General features: G+C 41.5%; 1 protein-coding gene across 1 annotated transcript in view; it reads left to right on the top strand.

The window, feature by feature from the left end:
• The first annotated feature begins 1,500 nt into the window (after positions 1-1,500).
• Positions 1,501-22,021, top strand: part of slc3a1 (solute carrier family 3 member 1) — a 27,341-nt gene continuing 6,820 nt past the window's right edge. The window contains exons 1-5 of the mRNA XM_060072882.1: positions 1,501-2,194; positions 3,068-3,247; positions 3,956-4,101; positions 4,435-4,560; positions 4,920-5,039. Of these exons, the coding sequence (XP_059928865.1) occupies positions 1,732-2,194; positions 3,068-3,247; positions 3,956-4,101; positions 4,435-4,560; positions 4,920-5,039 (1,035 nt within the window). The 5' untranslated portion in view covers positions 1,501-1,731. The remainder of the gene's footprint in view (positions 2,195-3,067; positions 3,248-3,955; positions 4,102-4,434; positions 4,561-4,919; positions 5,040-22,021) is intronic.

Here is a 22,021-nt window from a genome sequence, read left to right as displayed (position 1 = left end):
TTTTATTCCTCCACTGCAATTCTTCACATCGTATTGTGAGGTTCCCTACAGTGAACATAACCTCCAATAAAAAAGATAGTTTCAAGTTCAACTGCTTGTTTTATTCTAGAAAGAGAACAAAATAATGAATGGTAATCATTTGTTACACTATGGGTTTGTCTCCACTGTCAAGACCAAAAAATGCCGACACTGTGACTTGTATTTTTTGCTATTACCATGTACAATTTAATTATAGAAACTCTAGCTAAATGGTCATTTAATGACTAAGGTCATTCAAGGGAACCAGTGACGGAGTTGCAACATGTTTCTGGTGTCTCTGGTGAACCAGTGACGGAGTTGCCCGATGTCTCTTGTGTCTCTACTGAACCAGTGACGGAGTTGCCCCATGTCTCTGATGTCTCTGGTGGTGAACCGGTGACAGAGATGCCCCATGTCTCTAGTGAACCAGTGACGGAGTTGGCCCATGTCTCTAGTGAACCAGTGACAGAGTTGCCCCCTGTCTCTAGTGAACCGGTGACGGAGTTGGCCCATGTCTCTAGTGAACCAGTGACGGAGGTGCCCCATGTCTCTGGTGTCTCTAGTAAACCAGTGACGGAGTTGCCCCATGTCTCTGGTGAACCAGTGTCGGAGGTGCCTCTGGTATCTCTAGACCAGGGGTCACCAACACAGTGCCCGCGGCCACCATGGCGCCCACAAGGACCACATGAGGCGCCCGCAGGCCTGTTCTAAAAATGGTACTCATTCTTGAACAACTCTTTCCCACCTTTTTTAAGTCATTGTTGATAATTATTGTGAGAAATCCATAACATCACTTAATTAATTGTCTTCACTGGATGAGTATCATTAATCATTAATAGTAAATATTAGAGCTGTCAGTTAAACGCGTTATTAACGACGTTAACGCAAACCAATTTTAACGACGTTAAAATTTTTAACGCGCGATTAACGCAAATTATAAAAAAATGTTGGGGCTCAAAACAAAGAAGCAGTAGCCTGACTGCTATGTTCAAGGCATATCTTTGTATGTTCATCGTTAAATTGCATTATAGGCTTTTTTTTGTACCGTCCTGTTTTGATCAGTATATGCCAATGTTGTTATCAATAAAAAAACATTTGCACAAGGCAAGCCGATGCACTTCTCCATGTTGAAAAATTAATGGGACAAAGAATTCAAGGGATATTTAGCATAGAAAAAAAAAAAGATTAATCGCGATTAATCGTGAGTTAACTATGGCATTAATGCGATTAATCGTGATTAAATATTTTAATCACTTGACAGCCCTAGTAAATATATAACTAAAGGCAAACTGAGCAAATTTGTTATTTCAGAAGAGTGTATAGAACTGGGTGCCCTTCGTATGACTCAGTGCCCATGAAGTAGCTCTCAGGTTCAAAAAGGTTGGGGACCCCTGCTCTAGACTCTAGTGAACCAGTGACAGAGTTGCCCCATATCTCTGGTGTCTCTGGTGGTGAACCAGCGACGGAGGTGCCCCATGTCTCTATGTGTTTCACATTCCACATTACCTCGCGCGCAGCGCGTTCATGCGTGAGGCACATGTCGCCTTCAGTTCGGTAGTGCATGTCTGAGATTCTGCACTATGACCCTCACAGAGTCGTGGGCGTTTTAAGGCTGAAACACACCGGACTTCTCGCTACCGAAGTGCACTGGGATAACTAACAACGAGGGCCGAATTAGGCTATTAATCGCTATTTGACGAGTTCTGTTTCAACATGACCAATGGGAACGACTTCGTGGAGCTCGAGGAGTGTATCAGGAATCCGGGCTTCACGGAACATGGCGCCGAGGAGTCCCGGGACTCCACCGAGAAGAACCGGGGAACGACCGAGGAGAACCAGGAGTCCACCGAGGAGACTCGGGACTCCACCGCTACGTCCGTTGATCCAACAGGTGGAGGGCAACAGGACGCTTGTACCGAGTACACGCAGATCAAACCGTACGCCGGGATGCCCAAAGAGGTGCTGCTGCTTTACTCCAGCCAGGCCCGGTACCGAGTCCCCCGGCAGATCTTGTTCTGGCTCCTGATCCTGTGCGTCCTGGCGCTGGTTGCGCTGACCATCACGGTCATCGCGCTGTCCCCGCCGTGCCTGGGCTGGTGGCGGGCGTCTCCGCTTTACCAGATCTACCCCCGCTCCTTCAGGGACTCAGACGGCGACGGCGTCGGGGACCTCAAAGGTGGGTTTATTGTCATATTGTACTGTGCTCATGGGTTTCAATCAATCAAACCATTCCTGCCGCTGATTTTTTTTTTTTCCACTGTCACCTGGAACACTGTCATCATTTTAAACACACACACACACACACACACACACACACACACACACACACACACACACACACACACACACACACACACACACACACACACACACACACACACACACACACACACACACACACACACACACACACACACACATTCAACCAGAGATGATCATAGGACTATGATCATCTCTGGCTGTGTAAAGGGGAGAGTGTAAATAATAACAAGTAATTTATGCAAAATAACCACATTGGATCAATTAATCCTTTCAACAAAAGTTTGGGTTAGATAGTGTGTGAGTATTTCAAGCATGTTGCTAACAAGTGACCGTTTAATAACACTTTTTGAGATGGGTGATCTAGGTTAAGATCAAGAATTAACATTGATTATTATAGCCTGTTATTAAACTATAACATTATTCTCTGAATATAATATTTTTGCCTGAATGATGTTCGTATGACGTCACTGTTCTGAATGGCTAAAAGGAATGAAAACCCTGTGTGTAATGGGTCCATAGTTTTTCAGTCAATTTCTCTCTGGCACTGGGGACAGTTTATAGTACAGTTGAAGGAGCAACACACAGTAGAGAGGACCTGTGTGGCAGGACGTCCCATGGAGGAACATTGACACACACACACACACACACACACACACACACACACACACACACACACACACACACACACACACACACACACACACACACACACACACACACACACACACACACACACACACACACACACACACTTACCTTGAATATGTGTTACGCTGTGTGCTAACAGGTATCATAGAGCAGCTGTCTCACTTTGAGTACCTGAACATTAAGTCGGTGTGGATCAGCCCCTTCTACCGCTCGCCCATGAGGGACTTCGGCTACGACGTGGAGGACTTCCGCGAGGTGGACCCCGTGTTTGGGACCATGCAGGACTTTGAGGAGCTCCTGGCCCAGATGCATAACCGAGGTGTGTGTGTGTGTGTGTGTGTGTGTGTGTGTGTGTGTGTGTGTGTGTGTGTGTGTGTGTGTGTGTGTGTGTGTGTGTGTGTGTGTGTGTGTGTGTGTGTGTGTGTGTGTGTGTCTGTGTCTGTGTCTGTGTCTGTGTCTGTGTCTGTGTCAAATGACACCATATGTATCCTGGTTCTACAGTAATGTAGTGTATTGGAGTCCTGGTTCTATAGTAATGTAGTATATTGGTATCATGGTTCTACAATAATGTAGTGTATTGGTATCCTGGTTCACTTGTAATGTACTGTTGTAATGTACTGGAATTTAGCCAGAAGAGTGGGTCTGTGCCCAGAAAGGTTGTGGTGGAAGGAGCAGCTTTTCTTCCTGTGACGGCCTTTACCAAGCTGACCAAATAGCCAACATGACGGAGCACTGGGCCTGTGTTCATCTTGTAGCTTGATTCAGGCCAATGGAAGATAAAAAAGGAATGTGAGGTGAAAGTGGGTTGGCTTAGCTTAGGAGGTAGAGCAGGTTAACTTGTTACCGGAAGGTTGCTAGTTCGGACCCCGGCTCCTCGTAGAGTGTCGAGGTGTCCCTGAGCAAGACGCCTCACCCTGACTGCTCCTGACGAGCTGGCTGTCGCCCATGTTGTTCTGATGTTTCTGTATCACAATGTAATGGACCTTTCAGGATGGCCTGTATTCAACTTTTTTCATCCAACTTCTAGGATTGAAGCTGATCATGGACTTTATTCCCAACCACACCAGTGACCGCCACCGCTGGTTTAACCTGAGCCGCAGCAGAGACGAGCACTACAAAGACTACTACCTCTGGACTGACTGCAACGCAACCGCACCAAGGCCCAATAACTGGGTAGACATGGATACCATTATGATTTAATGCCTGTCTTCTTGCATTCATATGTATTATGTCTTTGTGGAGTTAGGATCGGAGAGTCACGGTGAATCGGACCTTGAGTAACAGATGCCTATAATTTGTTGAGTCTTCTAAATTTACATTTAGGGCGTTTAACAATCACTAGGTTAACCCATTCCCTGTATCCAACAAAGATAGCTAGGATAAGATGCTACACAACTAAGCCATATAACTAAGTATGGATGGGAGGGGGTGGCTATGCAGAGTCAAGGTCGACTCTTCTCTCTCATGTCCCACCCTAACCCTGTCCCTATCGGTCTCTTTCTGCAGGTGAGTGTGTTTGGTAACTCTTCGTGGACGTATGATGAGGTTAGAGGCCAGTGCTACCTGCACCAGTTCCTCAAAGAGCAACCCGACCTCAACTTCAGAAACCCTCATGTCCGCCGGGAGATGATTGTAAGTTATTTTCCGAGACAGGCAGCCTTCCTCTATGTGCTGTTATTATTTGTAAATCATTTATATTGACTTGTGACTTATCTTTTATGTGCCTTATTATGAGCAGAAGTTCTGTGTGTTCACTCATCAGACGTAATAGCTGATGGTCACCTAGTTAACCATTTCCTTTAGTCAATAATCCTCTTTCTGTTCACTGCTGCACACACACACAACATACAATGAACACACACAACGGCTATCCCATGCAACCTAACCATGAGCTAACGTGAGATTGTATGTATGCGCATGGGTGTGTAACCTGCAGGGCTGCCTCTTTTAAAACCTGGGGCTCGGCCGTGTGTTGTGTTTGTGGTCATCAGGACATCCTTAGGTTCTGGCTGGAGAAGGGAGTGGATGGGTTCCGCATGGCTGCAGTGAAGCGGCTCCTGGAGGCCTCACATCTGAGAAGCGAGCCCCTTACCGACCCCAGCAAACCCCCGGTAAGCCTAACAACTTCCTGACACACTCTGACCACCATTGGTGCACACTCAACAGCTGTGCCTGCAAAATACCGCACTATTTACTCTTGAGGCTGCGGTCAGCGTGGCATAGTTACCAAATCATTAAAACATTGAGTCTGAACAATGAATTTTGATAATCGATTCATTGTTTAAGTCATTTATCAAATAAAAAAATCGTTATATGAATTGACTATGAATATAATTGTTGGTTTAATCGACTATGAATATAATCGTTAGTCACGGCCCTAACACTTATTGACCATACATTGATTTGGTTTATGAAATGTTAGAGGAACACAACTTTTTTTAACAAATCATCGTATTTATACACAATCTATATTTTATCAACTGATTGTTTTGTAAAGTGGTTCAATTGGTAAAAGAAAGTGTTATTTTAATAACGCAAAACAACAACATCCCGTCATTGGCTCTGGGGTCCACTTATCAGTCCGAATGCCACTTGGTTACAGGAGCATCAAGGCAGCCTAAAGGTTTCTGAACACACATGGTTTCCTGTCTATTAGTAGGTAGAGCTACATGGTGTATTTTGGCCATTAGTTCATTATTAAAACCCTTCTCAAACGCCGCACTGGCTGGTGTGTTAATGGCTTGTGTATCCTAACTGGACAGCAGCTGTCAAAGTGCTCCCGGAATATTCCAATAATTTTGAATGTCCAAAACTAGCGAATGATAATCTGGTCATCCCACGTTTGGGCATGCTGAGGATGGCTGCCGTTACCTCAACTGAAGCGTTACATTTGACAGCTGGGATAGAGGTAAAAAAACATTCATATTTTTCGCATAAAAATTTCATCATCAAAACAAAGCAAGTTTCCCAACACCGAATTTCGATTTCAGTACCAACTTAACAAACTCATATCAGAATAATCGTGCTCAGCCCTATTCAACAGTTTTAGTTCTATAACGGCTTTGTATATATCTGCTTTGTCTCATTTACTCCACTGAGCCCTTGTAGCGTCACCCGCTCTAAGCCCAAACTAGATTAACAACAGCTAAACATTTCGAACATCACCGAGTCTAACAACGTCAGTATTTATATCTAGAAACACAAATTTAAGCTTAAACCATTTTGGTTGTTCTTTCTCTCTGGCATTGAAATTATTCAGTGATTTGAAAAACAAGTTTTAGATTGACGTTTTTATTATAATGGCGCCCTATATGGAGACGCGCCTGTCTTGAAACCACAGTCTCCTCTTTTAAACCATTTTTAAATTGGCAAAGAAACTCCCATACTTGAAGGGACAGACACAAGATGGACAGCCACGTCTTCTTCTACTGAGCTGTACAATTTCCAATTTATTGTTGTCAGAATTATAGTTTTTCACTCTGGTTTGAGGATACGTTCTTCATACATCCTATAAAATGATACATTTTAACATCATGCTATCTGCAAAGATGATCACATTAAGCTGAGACACCACAGATTCCAATAGAATTAGCCTTATCATTCTATAAATGTATCTCGGTGAAATGATGTGAAATAATATAATTATCACTCTACATCTTTTAGGGTGGAACCACAAATGATGTGTTACCTTCTGCTATTATCATACTAATACTACAATGTAAAGTATAAATATTGTATCATACTAATACTACAATGTATAGTACGAAATGAATACTATATCATACGACTTATCATACAAATACTACTGTTTATCATACCAATACTACTTCTAATACTTATTATTACTTATATTATTATGTTACTACTATTACTGGTACTATCATTACTAATAAGTTTCCATACTAACCAATACTTATGGATAGATAGTAAATATAAGTATACTTAAGCAATAGATCACGCCAGGCTGTGGTATGTGCTCATTATACCACTGTTAAGGGGCGTTGTCCGGCCCCGACGCGCAGCGGAGGGCCGGCGACCCCCTTCACAGTGGTATAAAATGAGCACATGCCACTGACTGAAGTGATCTGCTTTTATACAACGGTTAGTGTTATGGCGAAACGAAAGTCATAGACACACTACTTTTAAAACGAAACCAAGAAAATAGCCGTTTTATTAAAGAATACAAAAAAGTAGTCCCTCCTGGCTTCCCCTATGCATCGACGGTCGCTATGCAACACACTTTAGCGTCCCTCCGAGAGAAGGCTCCGATAGAGCGGTTCGCCGGCAATTTATCCCATGGAGCAGTTCACTCGCCGTCTGCCTAAGCTTTCGTTAGTCTCTCCATCGCCTTGCTCACTCCCGGAGTAACAACATTTACACCCTCTCCATCCTCCAACATATGTTTTACTTTGTAACAGTTTCTACTTCCAGGCGCGGAGTGATATGCAAACTTTCACAAAATGATCGGGCGTCATAGCAGTTATGTATACGCTCATTATACAACAGTTGGGAACCAATCAGATCGCTGGATTTAGGTCCCCCGTTGTATAATAATGCATATATCATATTGCTAAACTTTAGGTTCAAAATATCACTTCGATTTAGCTGTTGGTATAACTTCCACCCTATTTTCCAACAGTTCGACATTATTTAAATGGTCTGTACGTTTTTAATGTTTCTCCAGGAAATGTATTTTCTAGGTACTGTTAACGCTGTATATGGAACTGGTAAAAGGTCATTATGACGACAGTGAGAAGAGCTACATTCTACAAAATGCTAAAGGTAGTTGTAACCCTTCCACAGCCGCTGCTAGTTAGGTGAGTGCTGCATGCAGCGCTCAACTACTGTTCTTCATAAGTTTTATTAGTCTGAATGCTGTAGCATCGACACTCTAGATATTGAAATCTTTATTATTAGTGTGAATGCTGTAGCATACACACTCTAGATATTGAAACCTTTATTATTATTCTTCCGCCGTTTTTTGGTCTTCAATTCCTCCGCCATACTTTTAGCTACAGAAACCTTCAACTGTTTAAGACGTAACTAAATCGATTTTCACCCGTTTCCCTTCGTTTCCCTTCCCTTCATTTAACAAATCTACACACTTGTAACTTCAATAATATCGAAACGGAATTTCGATATCATTTATACTTTATTCAGATTCACAGTCTTAGTTTCAAACCGTCATATTCTACAGTTGGTCACATTGAAGCCATCTGCCCATTCTGACCCATACATTACATTTAGGACATCGTAACTCAGTCAAATTTCAACCGTTTAACATTGTGTAAACAGTTAAACAAATCTATACATTTGTATCTTCAATACTATCAGAACTCAATTTCAATAGCATTTATACTTTGTTTAGAATCACAGTTTTAGTTTCATACCGGCTTCGTTTTCAAATGTTCTCATTGATTTACGTTGACAGACACTGGAGCGCGACGTTCAGCCGTGTTGCCAGATTGGGTGTTTTTTCCCGCTGGATTGGGCTACTTTTGGAGGCGTTCAGGCAGTGTTGCCAGATTGGGGTGTTTTTCCCGCTCTATTGGGCTACTTTCAATCACACACCGGCTCGCTATTCTCTTAAAGAGCCCATGCCATTAAAATCACATTTTTCCTATTGTTTGTTAAATAACATAGGTCTGAATAAGTTTGTGAGCTGTGGTAAGTTTGAAATCTATGCAGTTTGTCTGCTGAATGCAATAGGCAATGAAAGGAAAAAGGCAGAAGAAATGAGCCGATCTGGATAAGGTGACACTGTGACGTAGCGTTGTCAAACTATTATTCATGGCCCTGCCCACTTGGTTGGTTCGTAACCACCCACAAGAATTCTGAAGGAGTCGTGATTGAGCTAGTGCTAAATGCTAATACGTGTACGGTAGTTGCTTAGTTCGTAGTAACAGACTAGTTACAGAATTTTGAATGCAATGGCAGAACGACATCGAAGTACATGAACTGCGACATGCTGCCTGCCGCCGGTTGCCACGAGGCACCACCGCCGCGAAGCACCACCGCCCGGCAGCGGGCAGCCGGGCGGTGGTGCCTCGCGCAGGCAGCAGGCAGCGCGCGGTTCTGTCTACTACAGATTGATGTGGAAGTGGAAGAACCAGAGACGAGAATGAATTGGGGGAAAGGAACTTTGGCTTTGACTCCCTGAAGTAGGCATGAACCACGACATGGAGGAGAAAGGGATTGTTGACCGCGGTCGTCTCCCGCCGGAGCCTCGCTGCCGATGGACCACCGCCTCGGCTTCAGGAGGCGGTGATTAGCGCTGACCGCTGCCGAGGCGGCGGGAAGCAGGGCTCAAGTGGGATACATTCGCGGCCAACAATCCTCTTCTCCTCCATGTCGTGGTTCATGTACTTCAGGGAGTCAAAGCCAAAGTTCCTTTCCCCCAATTCATTCTCAACCATGGCTGAGATAACCCCCACTACGAGTCTCGTTGTAGAAATACCAGAGACGAAAGTCCGACGCGTTATGCGCCATCACACCAACAGCAGAACGGTTATCCAAATAACAAGGAAGTGTACAACACTTGCGTTACAGTCCTGGGGCTCTACATCTAAATAATATCATATAATACATAGATATCTATATCAAATAATACATATTATCACGGCCAAAAGCTGTGTGCACCTCCAGACGATATAATGAATCACAAAGGACTTTGTCGGGTTCTCCGACGTCTCTGGTTCTTCCACTTCCACATCAATCTGAAGAAGACGCGGTCGTTTGAGATTCATAATAGCCTATCGTCTGGAGGCTCACACAGCTTTTGGCCGTGATAATATATATTATATATTATATGATATAGATATCTATGTATAATATGGGTTTCTAAGAGCCATTGCGATACATCCACCGTAAACAGCGCATGGTACCGTGGCTACAAGCTGCTCAGGGCCAGGTGATAATATATATTATATGATATAGATATCTATGTATAATATGGGTTTCTAAGAGCCATTGTGATACATCCACCGTAAACAGAGCGCATGGTACTGTGGCTACAAGCTGCTCAGGGCCACACCCCCACCCCCCTCCTTGACCTGCCTTGACACGCCCACCGTAACCAGAGCGCATGGTACTGTGGCTACAAGCTGCTCAGGGCCACACCCCCACCCCCCTCCTTGACCTGCCTTGACACGCCCACCGAAACAGCGCGTTTGGGGGAAGCTCAATGTGCGACTGGTTCGGAGTGGCTGTAACTCTGCACCACGGCTGAATTTCGGGGACGTCTTTGAATACTGTGTTTGTGGCCCACTAATACCTATATTAAAGCATCCATAAAATAGCATGGCATGGGATCTTTAAACAAACACACACACGCACACACACACACACACACACACACACACACACACACACACACACACACACACACACACACACACACACACACACACACACACACACACACACACACACACACACACACATACACTTCTTTTTTTTTTTTGTCCATCGAGTCCGATGATGACGTCCATCTTTGTCTTTTACCGGTGGGTTCTCTGATGGCTAAATAGCCCAATCCTGGATCCACAGGCTCTGTTGCAGGTAGGGCATGTATACATGGTATTGGTGTTGCTGGCAGTCATGGGTGTGGGTGTGTTTCTCCTGAGCCTTCTTTGACACACACACACACACACACACACACACACACACACACACACACACACACACACACACACACACACACACACACACACACACACACACACACACACACACACACACACACACACACACACACACACACAGTGCAGGGCAATACATTTGACATTTCAGATTCTTAAGTTCAATTCATTTTACATTTCTGCATTTTTAGCAATGCTTTCAATTTTTCATTCAGCGGTCACTTTATTTGTTTCCAACCATTGTTTACTCCATTTAGACTTTGAACTTTTGTTCAAATCCCTTCACTTGATTTAAGCCATTTAACGTTTCTTTATGTCTTAATCTATGTGGCTTTATTAAAAAATATTTTCAACCTCACGTTGTACTGCAGCACTCTTCTGCAGGAAATCCATTTTGTAGTTTACATTCTGATTACAGTTTTTTCCACCGCCCTAGTGAACATTCATATGTTATCAATCTTAATTATTCCCCAGTATCCTTTTTATGACAGGTAGCCTTTCTCCAAAGAAAGAATCTTGATGCCACAGTCAGTTAAAACATGAACTTTGGTATCTCTTACAGCACATTAACCTGTTATCTTGTTAGACGATAAGATAGGCAAGGCAAGGCAAGGCAACTTTATTTATATAGCACTTTTCATACACAAGGCAGACTCAAAGTGCTTCACATATAAACATTGTCATAGAATAAATAAAATAAAATAATAGATAAGTAAAAGAAAAAATATGCAAAAAATGAGTAAAATAGATTTTTAGAAAGTGCAATGTAATCAAGATCTGATCAACAGTCTCTCTGGTACCCACGTTAGGACTACAACCCGACCTAAAGGAACTTGATCCTTTTTCTGGGACTACAACCCAGATTCTAGGACAACAACCCGGATTCTAGGACTCTAACCCAGACAGAACTCGGGTCTCAAACCCTTATCCTTTCTCTCTGGTATCAGATCATGTATCTCTCTGGTAAAAATAGAAAATAAAGGCAAAGTTAAAAAGGCATTTTAAAGCCATGCATTTAAGATTTAGCAGAAAGCTAAAGCAAACATAGACGTCTTCAGTCTTGTTTTAAAAGTGGTCAGAGTTGGGGAATGTCTTAAATCCTCAGGGAGTTTATTACAGCTATTTGTTGCATAGTAACTAAATCCTGCTTTCCCATGTTTAGTGTTTACTCTGGGGATAATTAGGTGAGTGCTACATGCAGCGCTCAACTATTGTTCTTCATAAGTTTTATTCTTTCTTTCCTCTTTATTATTCTCTACAAACGTTGGGACCTATCTCCTTCCTCAACTAGAGACTCCATTCAAATTTTTTAATTTTCAGAATAGCATAGAATAGAATAGAATTTCAGATATTTTTGTTTTTTTAGAATTTTTTAGTTATTCTACTTTTTAAATGCTATCTTTTTTTAACATGGGAGTCAATAACTGTTTAACCGTTTATCTTCACCAAACCATTTAACAAATCAACACACTTGTATCTTCAATAATATCTAAACAGAGTTTCGATATCATTGTTTAATATATATAGATTAAACTTTATTCTGAATCAGTTTTAGTTTCATACCGGCTTCGTTTTCAGTTGGTCTCATTGATTTACGTTGACGCTGGAGCGTGACGACGTTCAGCAGTGTTGCCAGATTGGGCGTTTTTTCCCGCCAGGTTGGGCTACTTTTGGAGGACGTTCAGCAGTTTTGCCAGATTGGGCGTTTTTTCCCGCTCTATTGGGCTACTGTCACGCTCGCTATTCTCTTACACACACACACACACACACACACACACACACACACACACACACACACACACACACACACACACACACACACACACACACACACACACACACACACACACACACACACACACACACACACACACACACACACACACACACACACACACACACACACACACACCAGCAGTGCAGGGCAATACATTTGACCTTACAGATCCTTCAGTTCAATTCATTTTACAATTCTGCATTTTTAGCAATGCTTTGCGATTTTCATTCAGCTGTCACTTTATTTGTTTCCAACCATTTACATTTCTTAAATGGTGTGCATGTTTACATTGTTTACTCCATTTAGACTTATGAACATTTGTTCAAATCCCTTCACTTGATTTAAGCCATTTAACGTTTCTTTATGTCTTAATCTATGTGGCTTTATTAAAAAAATAATTCAACCTCACTTTGTACTACAGCACTCACCGCATTTTCTGCAGGAAATGTATTTTCTAGTTAACAGATTGGTCTCAGAAGATCTTAGTGGTCTAGAAGGGTTATGTAGTGGAATCATATCAGTTAAATATTTTGGCCCTAAACCATGTAGGGGTTTAAAGGTTACCAACATGATTTTAAAATCAATTTTCTGACCTACAGGAAGCCAATGTAACAATTTAAAAATTGGGGTAATATGTTCACATTTGTTGGTCTTTGTTAAAACTCTAGCAGCAGCATTCTGAACAAGCTGAAGTTTCCTTAGAGTTTTTTTTGGGAGACCTGTAAGGAGACCATTGCAGTAATAAAGCTTACTAGTGATGAAGGCATGTACAAGTTTTTGTAAGTCTTCGGTGGACATGAGCCCTCTAAGTCTTGCTAAATTTTTAAGGTGATAATCTGCAGATTTTGTTACTGATTTGATGTGACTGTCGAAATGTAAATCTGAATCCACGATAACCCCTAGATTTCTGGCTTTGATTGAGGTTTTCAGGGACAGAGAGTGAAGGTGTTGGGTTACTTTAAACCTTTCCGTTTTAGGTCCAAATACAATTATCTCGGTTTTGTCCTCATTTAGTTGAAGGAAATTTCGGCACATCTAGTCTTTGACTTGCTCAATGCACTGGCACAGCAGATCTATGGGGCGATAGTCATTTGGTGAGCGATAAATAGATTTGAGTGTCATCAGCATAGCAATGATGGCCAATATTGTTATTTTGCATGATTTGCCCTAGTGGGAGCATTTAGATGTTGAATGAAGAGGGTCTTAAGATAGAACCTTGTGGGACTCCACATGTCACGTTGGTTGATTCTGATACAAAGTTGCCAATGGAAACAAAGTAGTTCCTATTTTGTAGGTAGGACCTAAACCAATTTAAGACTTTGCCTGAAAGCCCCACCCAGTATTCTAACCTGTCCAAAAGTATTGTATGGTATACAGTGTTGAATGCAGCACTGAGGTCTAGTAGCATTTGTATTGAGGTTTTGCCAGAGTCTGTCTTAAAAGCTTTTGGGTAATTGCCTGATTGCAGAGAGTTCTTAACTATTTGCATTATGCCTATTGCTAGGCAGTCAAAAACATTCTTAAAGAGTTTGGTAGGTAAAGTATCAAGGCAACAGGTGGATGGCTTTAGTTTTGTCAGTCTTTCCACAAGAGTTTTAGAGTCATTGACATTAAAGCATGTCATCATTGCCATGTTACTTTTGCCTGAACAGGGTGGTAGTCCAACATTTTTGTTTGAAGTGGAGATATTGATGACGCGTCTGATGCTTTAAATTTTATCAGTATAAAATGCTGCATGGAAATCTGAAAGATAAATGAAAATCTGAAAATGTTGCAAGCATTATTATTTTTGAACAAACACAAGAACACTGTGTTTGTAAGTGTGATTGGTTAAATCTAAATCTGTATTCTAGTATATGTGTTTAACATTGCATTGTGTAAGATTGATAGTTAGTAGGCGGGAATTAGAATTAGAAACGATCAATAACAGTATTCAGTCCTCTCTAACTGGTTCTGCTCTGACACCTTCTTTCATAGGCTGGGCTGAATGGGGGGAGTGGGAGGGTTGAGACCAGTGGCGAAACTACCGGGGTGGCAAGGGGTGGCAGCTGCCACCCCCCCAAAAAATGCTTGCCACCCCACTTGCCACCCAGGTTGTTAGAAGTGTCTCCAATATACATTTATTGAATGGTATTATATTTTTTGCTACTGAAGCTGTTGATCTCATTGGTAACTTGTTTAAGTTTAAGAACTAAAATCTTTATGTCCCCCCTCCCCTGTAAAATGGTTGAGTCCATGAATCCTATTTGCTCTCTTCTCACCGTGCGCATCTGCCGCTTCATTCAAATGAAGACAGAAACGGTTTGAAAGCCAAAGAACTGGAGACAAGCCAACTCTCACCATTGAAATTTGCTAATATTAGTCTAAATAATAGTCTGCTGACAGCGCCCCCTCCTATCGATGCCGTAAATATGTGACGAGATGCCCTCTCTGTGATCACAGCTCTCCGTGGCTACGGAGGATTGCATTTCTCCACAGCCGTCGAAGTCCTCATATGCGATGTGAACGGCATTTATCCAGAGTTGGACAAATGCGAAAAAATAGCCTGTGTGATCCTGTCTCTATTGTTTTGTGTGATTTGACTGGCAGTTTGTCTGCTTATAGGTCGGAATGTATGGAGTCAGTTTCCTGCCATAATTCAAACCTGAAAAAAAAAGTTTCAAAGGCTTGTAAGTCTGGGTTTGAAAACTCAACACCAGTGTTAATTTCGTTAACGAAAAATATGACGAAAAATGTTCGTCAACGACCTTTTTTCCGTGACTAAGACGAGACGTTGACGAGCTAAAAATAGATCTGTGATAATAAAAACGATGACGAAATGTCATTTTGTTTTCGTTGACGAGACGAGACAGGACGAAAACATTATTGGTGTGTTATTTGGACATTCAAAATGCATGATATTTTCCAATCAGTACACTCCCGTAAGGTTCTTATGCAACTGTTCACTCCTCCAGTAAATAGGACGGACCTTAGCTACGACTTGGCAACGGGAGGTATGGTCCACTCAGCTATGAGCTAACGTTATGCATTGTACATGATTCGAAATTCTTCCCAGCTTTTATTCCACAGATACTAGGGTCTATAGCATATAACCGTTGTCTGATTACAGTTTAATTCATTTTTCAAAATTGACTGGCTCTCGTTTTGAAGAAAATCACCGCGCCATTCGTTTCAATGGGAATCGCCACGGTCTATACTTCAACATAAGGTGGACTTTGACATTCGTCCCAGCCTTTATACCCAAGATACTATAGGGTTTATAGCATATAACCGCGTTTTCTGATTACAGTTTAATGCATTTTTCACAATTTACCAGCTATCGTTTTGAAGGCTGAACAGACAAGAGTACTAAAGTGTGACGTCACGTTTCGAGAGCAACAGATTTTCGGTTCTACACAAACCAAATTAAAAAGGGGAAATCCTATGCCACACAAACCTTTTATAGAAAAGGAACAATCTTTTTGCGAATTGATTTGTGAGTTTGCTTTACCAATGATGTAAGTAATATTGAGAATAGATTGTCTTCATATTAAAAAAAAAACTAAACTAACGTTAACAAACTTTTCCTTTTAATACCCCAGGGGAATACATGAACGCCTCGACATTTTTCGATTGGTAGTGATTTTCACCTCTTGAAATTGATTTATTTTAATTTTGAAAGAAACAACACATGGAAGCAATGGAGAACGCCATCTCTCGTTCGGTTGTTTAGAACTGAAAATCCGGTTGCCAGGACAACGTAACGTTTTCACTTTAGTACTCTATTTGAGTGGAACAACTTAGCATATAGCCATATAGCCTATATAGGGTTAGCCTAATTGAACTAGTTTAAAAAGAGAAAACATTTTGACTAAAAGTAATGACTAAAAGTTGACTAAAATGTAAGGACTTTTCGTCGACTAAAACTAGACTAAAACTACAAAGGAAAACAATGACTAAGATGTGACTAAATATACTAAGCATTTTCGTCAAAAGACTAAGACTAAGACTAAATCTAAAATAGCTGACAAAATTAACACTGCTCAACACCTTGTAAAAAAGGTTTTGCAACACTGAAAAAAGAGATTATAACCTGAAAAAAAATAAAACTAAAATTCAAACATCTGTAAACATGATTTTGTGTTCTATTTTATCTTCTTCATCATTTTCACCAACACATTTTCAAAGTTCAAACAATTTCACCAGCGCATTTGCAGAGTTTCAAATCTGGCACTGTTCTAACGGTGTATTTCATTGTTGCCCGGTTTTGAAACCTTGTAAATGGGATTCTGCAAACAGGTGTTCATACATTGAGAAATACGTTTTGAAAGGTTGAATATTTAGTTTTAAAAACTTGTAAAGGTGTACGTTTACGACATTGCAACGTATTTTTTCAGAACTGACTTTTCAGAGATTTGAGCGCAAGCTTTGAGTCACGTGAATATTGGCAGTGTTCTGACGCCACTCGTTTTGAAACTCCTGACAGTCGAATCTGAAAACGTTCCTGGGGGCGGGACCATTTAGCTCTAAACCTATTGGTTGCTCTCGGCTGACGTACATTCCAATCACATGTGCCGTTCACCGGGCTGTTCGTGATTGACAGTGCTCTGCCGATGACACGAATAACAACGGGTTGATTTCGCGGTTGATTTTGATTTCCATTTTCTGGAACCAGAGTCTCATCTCCATAGGACGCGACTAGCAAGGACGCGTCCTAGCAAGGCTGCAGCCTTCACTTTGGGAAACAGCCATGGTTCCAGAAAATGGAAATCAAAATCAACCGCGAAAGTCGCTTGTTATTTGTGTCATCGGCAGAGCACTGTCAATCACGCACAGCCCAGTGAACGGCACATGTGATGGGAATGTACGTCAGCCGAGAGCAACCAATAGGTTTAGAGCTAAATGGTCCCGCCCCCAGGAACGTTTTCAGATTCGACTGTCAGGAGTTTCAAAACGAGTGGCGTCAGAACACTGCCAATATTCACGTGACTCAAAGCTTGGGCCTGTGTGGTCAAATCTCTGAAAAGTCAGTGCTGAAAAATCAGTTCTGAAAAAATACGTTGTAATGTCGTAAACGTACACCTTTACAAGTTTTTAAAACTAAATATTCAACCTTTCAAAACGTATTTCTCAATGTATGAACAGCTGTTTGCAGAATCCCATTTACAAGGTTTCAAAACCGGGCAACAATGAAATACACTGTTAGAACAGTGCCAGATTTGAAACTCTGCAAATGCGCTGGTGAAATTGTTTGAACTTTGAAAATGTGTTGGTGAAAATGATGAAGAAGATAAAATAGAACACAAAATCATGTTTACAGATGTTTGAATTTTAGTTTTATTTTTTTTCAGGTTATAATCTATTTTTTCAGTGTTGCAAAACCTTTATTACAAGGTGTTGAGTTTTCAAACCCAGACTTACAAGCCTTTGAAACTTTTTTTTTCAGGTTTGAATTATGGCAGGAAACTGACTCCATAGGAATGAAGCGGCCACCGATTATTGACAGGATGGGTACTTTATTCTACCGGACTCGTTCGCTTCTCACTAGACACACGCGCTACCGCTCGCTCTCCTCGCTCGTCCACTCACTCGCTGACGTCACTCACACACGCATACGCACACTGCCATTCTCCCGCACACACATATGCTACTCGTAACACTATGCCTCGTTATTGCGACGTTCACGTTTTTCCTCATCTATTGAGAGTTAGGCTATTAAACATGTTGCATTCTATACGGCCTGATTATGTCATTATTTAAGCTACATAGCCTAATAAGAAGCGCTAATAAGGATATTTGAATAAACCAACCAAACAGTTAAAGGGGCCCTATTATGCCTACCAGCAAAAAGCATCCTCCAACTGCAATCTTTGGTTATTTCTTTAATAATTTAGCTATACTTTAATAGTATTCTTTCGGTTCAAATCTGTTCAGTGTTCCAAATTATTTGTTATTAAATTTTACATTAAGATAATTGGTATTTAAGTGTTGTTTAAATAAAATGCTTTTTAAATTTAAAAGAATCGTGGGATGTATCGAACCGTGGGTCAAAAATCGTGATACAAACCGAATCGTGAATTTGTGTATCGTTACAGCCCTAGTAAATATGTTAACTGTTTTCATTAGCGATTGATATAAATAAATACATATAGACACCAGAGGCCTGTTTCAGGTAGCTGGTTTAACATACTCTGAGTTTAATCCTGCGCTCTGAGTTGGTTGACTCAGAGTTCAGGGTTGAAAAGAAACTCTGTGTTTTCGGTTTCAGAACAGGTGATCAGCGTTGGGTTAATCAACTCTGAGTATGTTCACTCTGGGTTGAGGGCGTGCCTGTTGACTCTAAAGAGCCATCATCAATGGATCTCTGATAACATGATCAAACATGGACCAAAAGCGTAGATCCACTTACTTTCTCCCACGGAATTGGAAATTCTAATGAACGCGTATGCCGAGCAGTTACCCAGAGAGAGCTTGGCCTGAAATAGCTGAACAAGTCAATGCGTGAGTAAAATAAATTAGTAAAATAAAAAAAAATAAGAGGAAAGTTTAATATCTTCCACTTATTCAATATGTAAATGGTGTGTATGTGTGTGTGTGTGTGTGTGTGTGTGTGTGTGTGTGTCAATTTACGCAACCCCGAGTTGCCCCAAGAGGACTTGGCAGCAAATGAAGATGAAGTACAAAAATATAGTTCAAACAGGTAAACTAATGTTGAATTGAAATCAAATCAATTGTGCGGTTTTGCCTGCTGTACCTAATTTAACAGCTATATTCAACATGTGATGGGCCTATATTTAAGCAGTAAATGTAAGTAGTACATTTCCCAGCCACCCCCAACACTGCCTATATATATATATATATATATATATATATATATATATATATATATATTGTCTTCAAAATAGCGCTTACTGAATATTAGGGTAACATTTTCCTCCATGTTAGCAAATCGAAAAAAAAGCAGAGGCCACCTCTGCAGGCCTCACAGAGGCTGAGGAGATGGCCCTCAGACAACAGAGTATGCGTCCTGTGGCTGAGGGCATCCCTGGGGAGAGCTCCTCTGATCCCCCCCCCCCCCCCCCACCCCCCAGGATAGAAGTGCCTTTATAAGAGGTTGGTTATTCAAAATAATTAAATATGTACACGCAACCCAGCATGTTGCAAATTGGATGGGGCAATATTCTGCGCTCAAGTAATAATTTCACTGTCTAATCATCTTCTTCCATGGCGTCATCGCCCTACTTGAACCAGATGCCCTCACCAACCTCCATGCAATTGTAACAATTCAAAATATGCAAAAGGATGCTTTGGAGATCCAAATTTTGGAACATAAGTTAAAGGTGAGTAAGTTACCCGATATGAATGACTTTTTTTGTGCTTTCAGGAAATAAAGAAATCCTCATAAAAAGTAGATTGTATTTATTAGAACACGGGCTGTGGTGGGAAAAGTTATTTTGTTGAACAGTTTACTCAAAGGGTTTTACTTCAGTGAACAATGCAGACGATTATGTGGAGCATGTGCATGTAGAGAAGATCTGGTTAAAAGCAGTACCAGGGTCTTTTCTGCCTTGCATTCTTAAAATTAGTTTCTTGACTTGCAGCAGTTATAGGTCCGTGGTTAGTCAGCTACTCTGATCATGGGAAAGCCACAACGTTAAAGTGAATGTAGTACAGAGCGGGCGGGAAGCACGGGGCGGATCATTCTGCATATGTGTTAATTGCGTAAAAAAAACCAACTTAAACTTAAAACATGCCCCCGGTGCGTTTGACAGTTAACATGGGGACTGAGAAGGTGGACTAAATAAATGATAGATTGCGCTAAAAAACGATAGCGCTCGTGAAGAAAATTATCAGGAAAAGAAAGTATATCCAACCGGGTTCTTAATAATCGTTCCTCACAGAGATTCCTTCTGAGGATCGCAGCCTCTACATCCACAGGCTCTCGTAGAAAAGGACATGCCATTTCTAACACTTCCTTCTGTCGGAGAGCTGCCTTCAGCCTTATAGACAACAAACTCAGAGTAGGTCTAACCACCTCCCGAGCAGGTTAGGTCCACGGCGTATGTTGCCGCAGCAACTAACTCTCGGTTGCGCTGAACCTGCTACCTGAAACGGAAAACCCAGAGTTTCCACTAACTCGGAGCGAACAAACTCGGGGTTGCCTCAAAACCAGCTACCTGAAACAGGCCTCAGGCATGTGTGTTTCCAACAATAAAAAGACTTGACTTGACTTGACTTTGTGTGTGTGATTTGCCACCCTTGAATTTAACTTGCCACCCTTCTGCCACCCCATGTAAAATTTTCTAGAATCGCCACTGGTTGAGACAAAGATTAAAAAAAAAAAAAAAGTCTTATGGGCTGCCCAACATTTTGGATTTGTAGAATATATCAGTTGAAGGATGTGATTTTATTGATAACATTATTAAGATCACTATCGATCAGCATTGACTACAGATTTGTGGAAGTGATTTTAAGCTAGCACGTGTTGTTCCCCATTGAGACTTAGTTTATTCATGAGCTACTTTAGGAACTTGTTGTTCTCAGGATTCTCATTCTTCCATGCAGAGCCCTGTTTCAGGTAGCTGGTTTTGAGGCAACCCCGAGTTTGTTCGCTCTGAGTTAGTGGAAACTCTGGGTTTTCCGTTTCAGGTAGCAGGTTCAGCGCAACCGAGAGTTAGTTGCTGCGGCAACATACGCCGTGGTAACCTGCTCGGGAGGTGGTTAGACCTACTCTGAGTTTGTTGTCTATAAGGCTGAAGGCAGCTCTCCGACAGAAGGAAGTGTTAGAAATGGCATGTCCTTTTCTACGAGAGCCTGTGGACGTAGAGGCTGCTGCGATCCTCAGAAGGAATCTCCGTGAGGAACGATTATTAAGACCCCGGTTGGATATAATTTATTTTCCTGATAATTTTCTTCCCGAGCGCTATCGTTTTTCAGCGCAATCTACCATTTATTTAGACCACCTTCTCAGCCCCCATGTTAACTGTCAAACGCACCGGGGGCATGCTTTAAGTTTAAGTTATCGCAATTAACGCGTGCAGAATGATCCGCCCCGTGTATCCCACCCGCTCTGTACAGTCACTTCAACGTTGTGGCTTTCCCATGATCAGAGTAGCTGACTAACCACGGACCTATAACTGCTGCAAGTCAAGAAACTCATTTTAAGAATGCAAGGCAGAAAAGACCCTGGTACTGCTTTTAACCAGATGCTGTTCTTCTCTGCATGCACATGCTCAGCATAATCGTCTGCATTGTTCACTGAAATAAAACCCTTTGAGTAAACTGTTCAACAAAATAACTTGTCCCACCACAGCCCGTGTTCTAATAAAGACAATCTACTTATTATGAGGATTCCTTTATTTCCTGAAAGCACAAAAAAAATTAAGTAATTTATATTGGGTATGTTTTAAGAGCAGGGAACAGTATCCCAGTTTGCACCTCCCCCACCTTTAACTTATGTTCCAAAATTTGGATCTCCAAAGCATCCTTTTGCATCTTTTGAATTGTTACAATTGCATGGAAGTTGGTGAGGGCATCTGGTTCAAGTAGGGCGATGACGCCATCAGATGATTAGACAGTGCAATTATTACTTGAGCCAGAATATTGCCCCATCTAATTTGCAACGCGCTGGGTTGCGTGTAGGCCTACATATTTAATTATTTTGAATAACCAACCTCTTATAAAGGCACTTCTATCC

Source organism: Gadus macrocephalus, chromosome 15 (genome assembly GCF_031168955.1).
Source record: "Gadus macrocephalus chromosome 15, ASM3116895v1".
Lineage (NCBI taxonomy): Eukaryota > Metazoa > Chordata > Actinopteri > Gadiformes > Gadidae > Gadus > Gadus macrocephalus.
The sequence above is the reverse complement of the archived record's forward strand: the minus strand, read 5'-3'. Positions and strand labels throughout refer to the sequence as shown.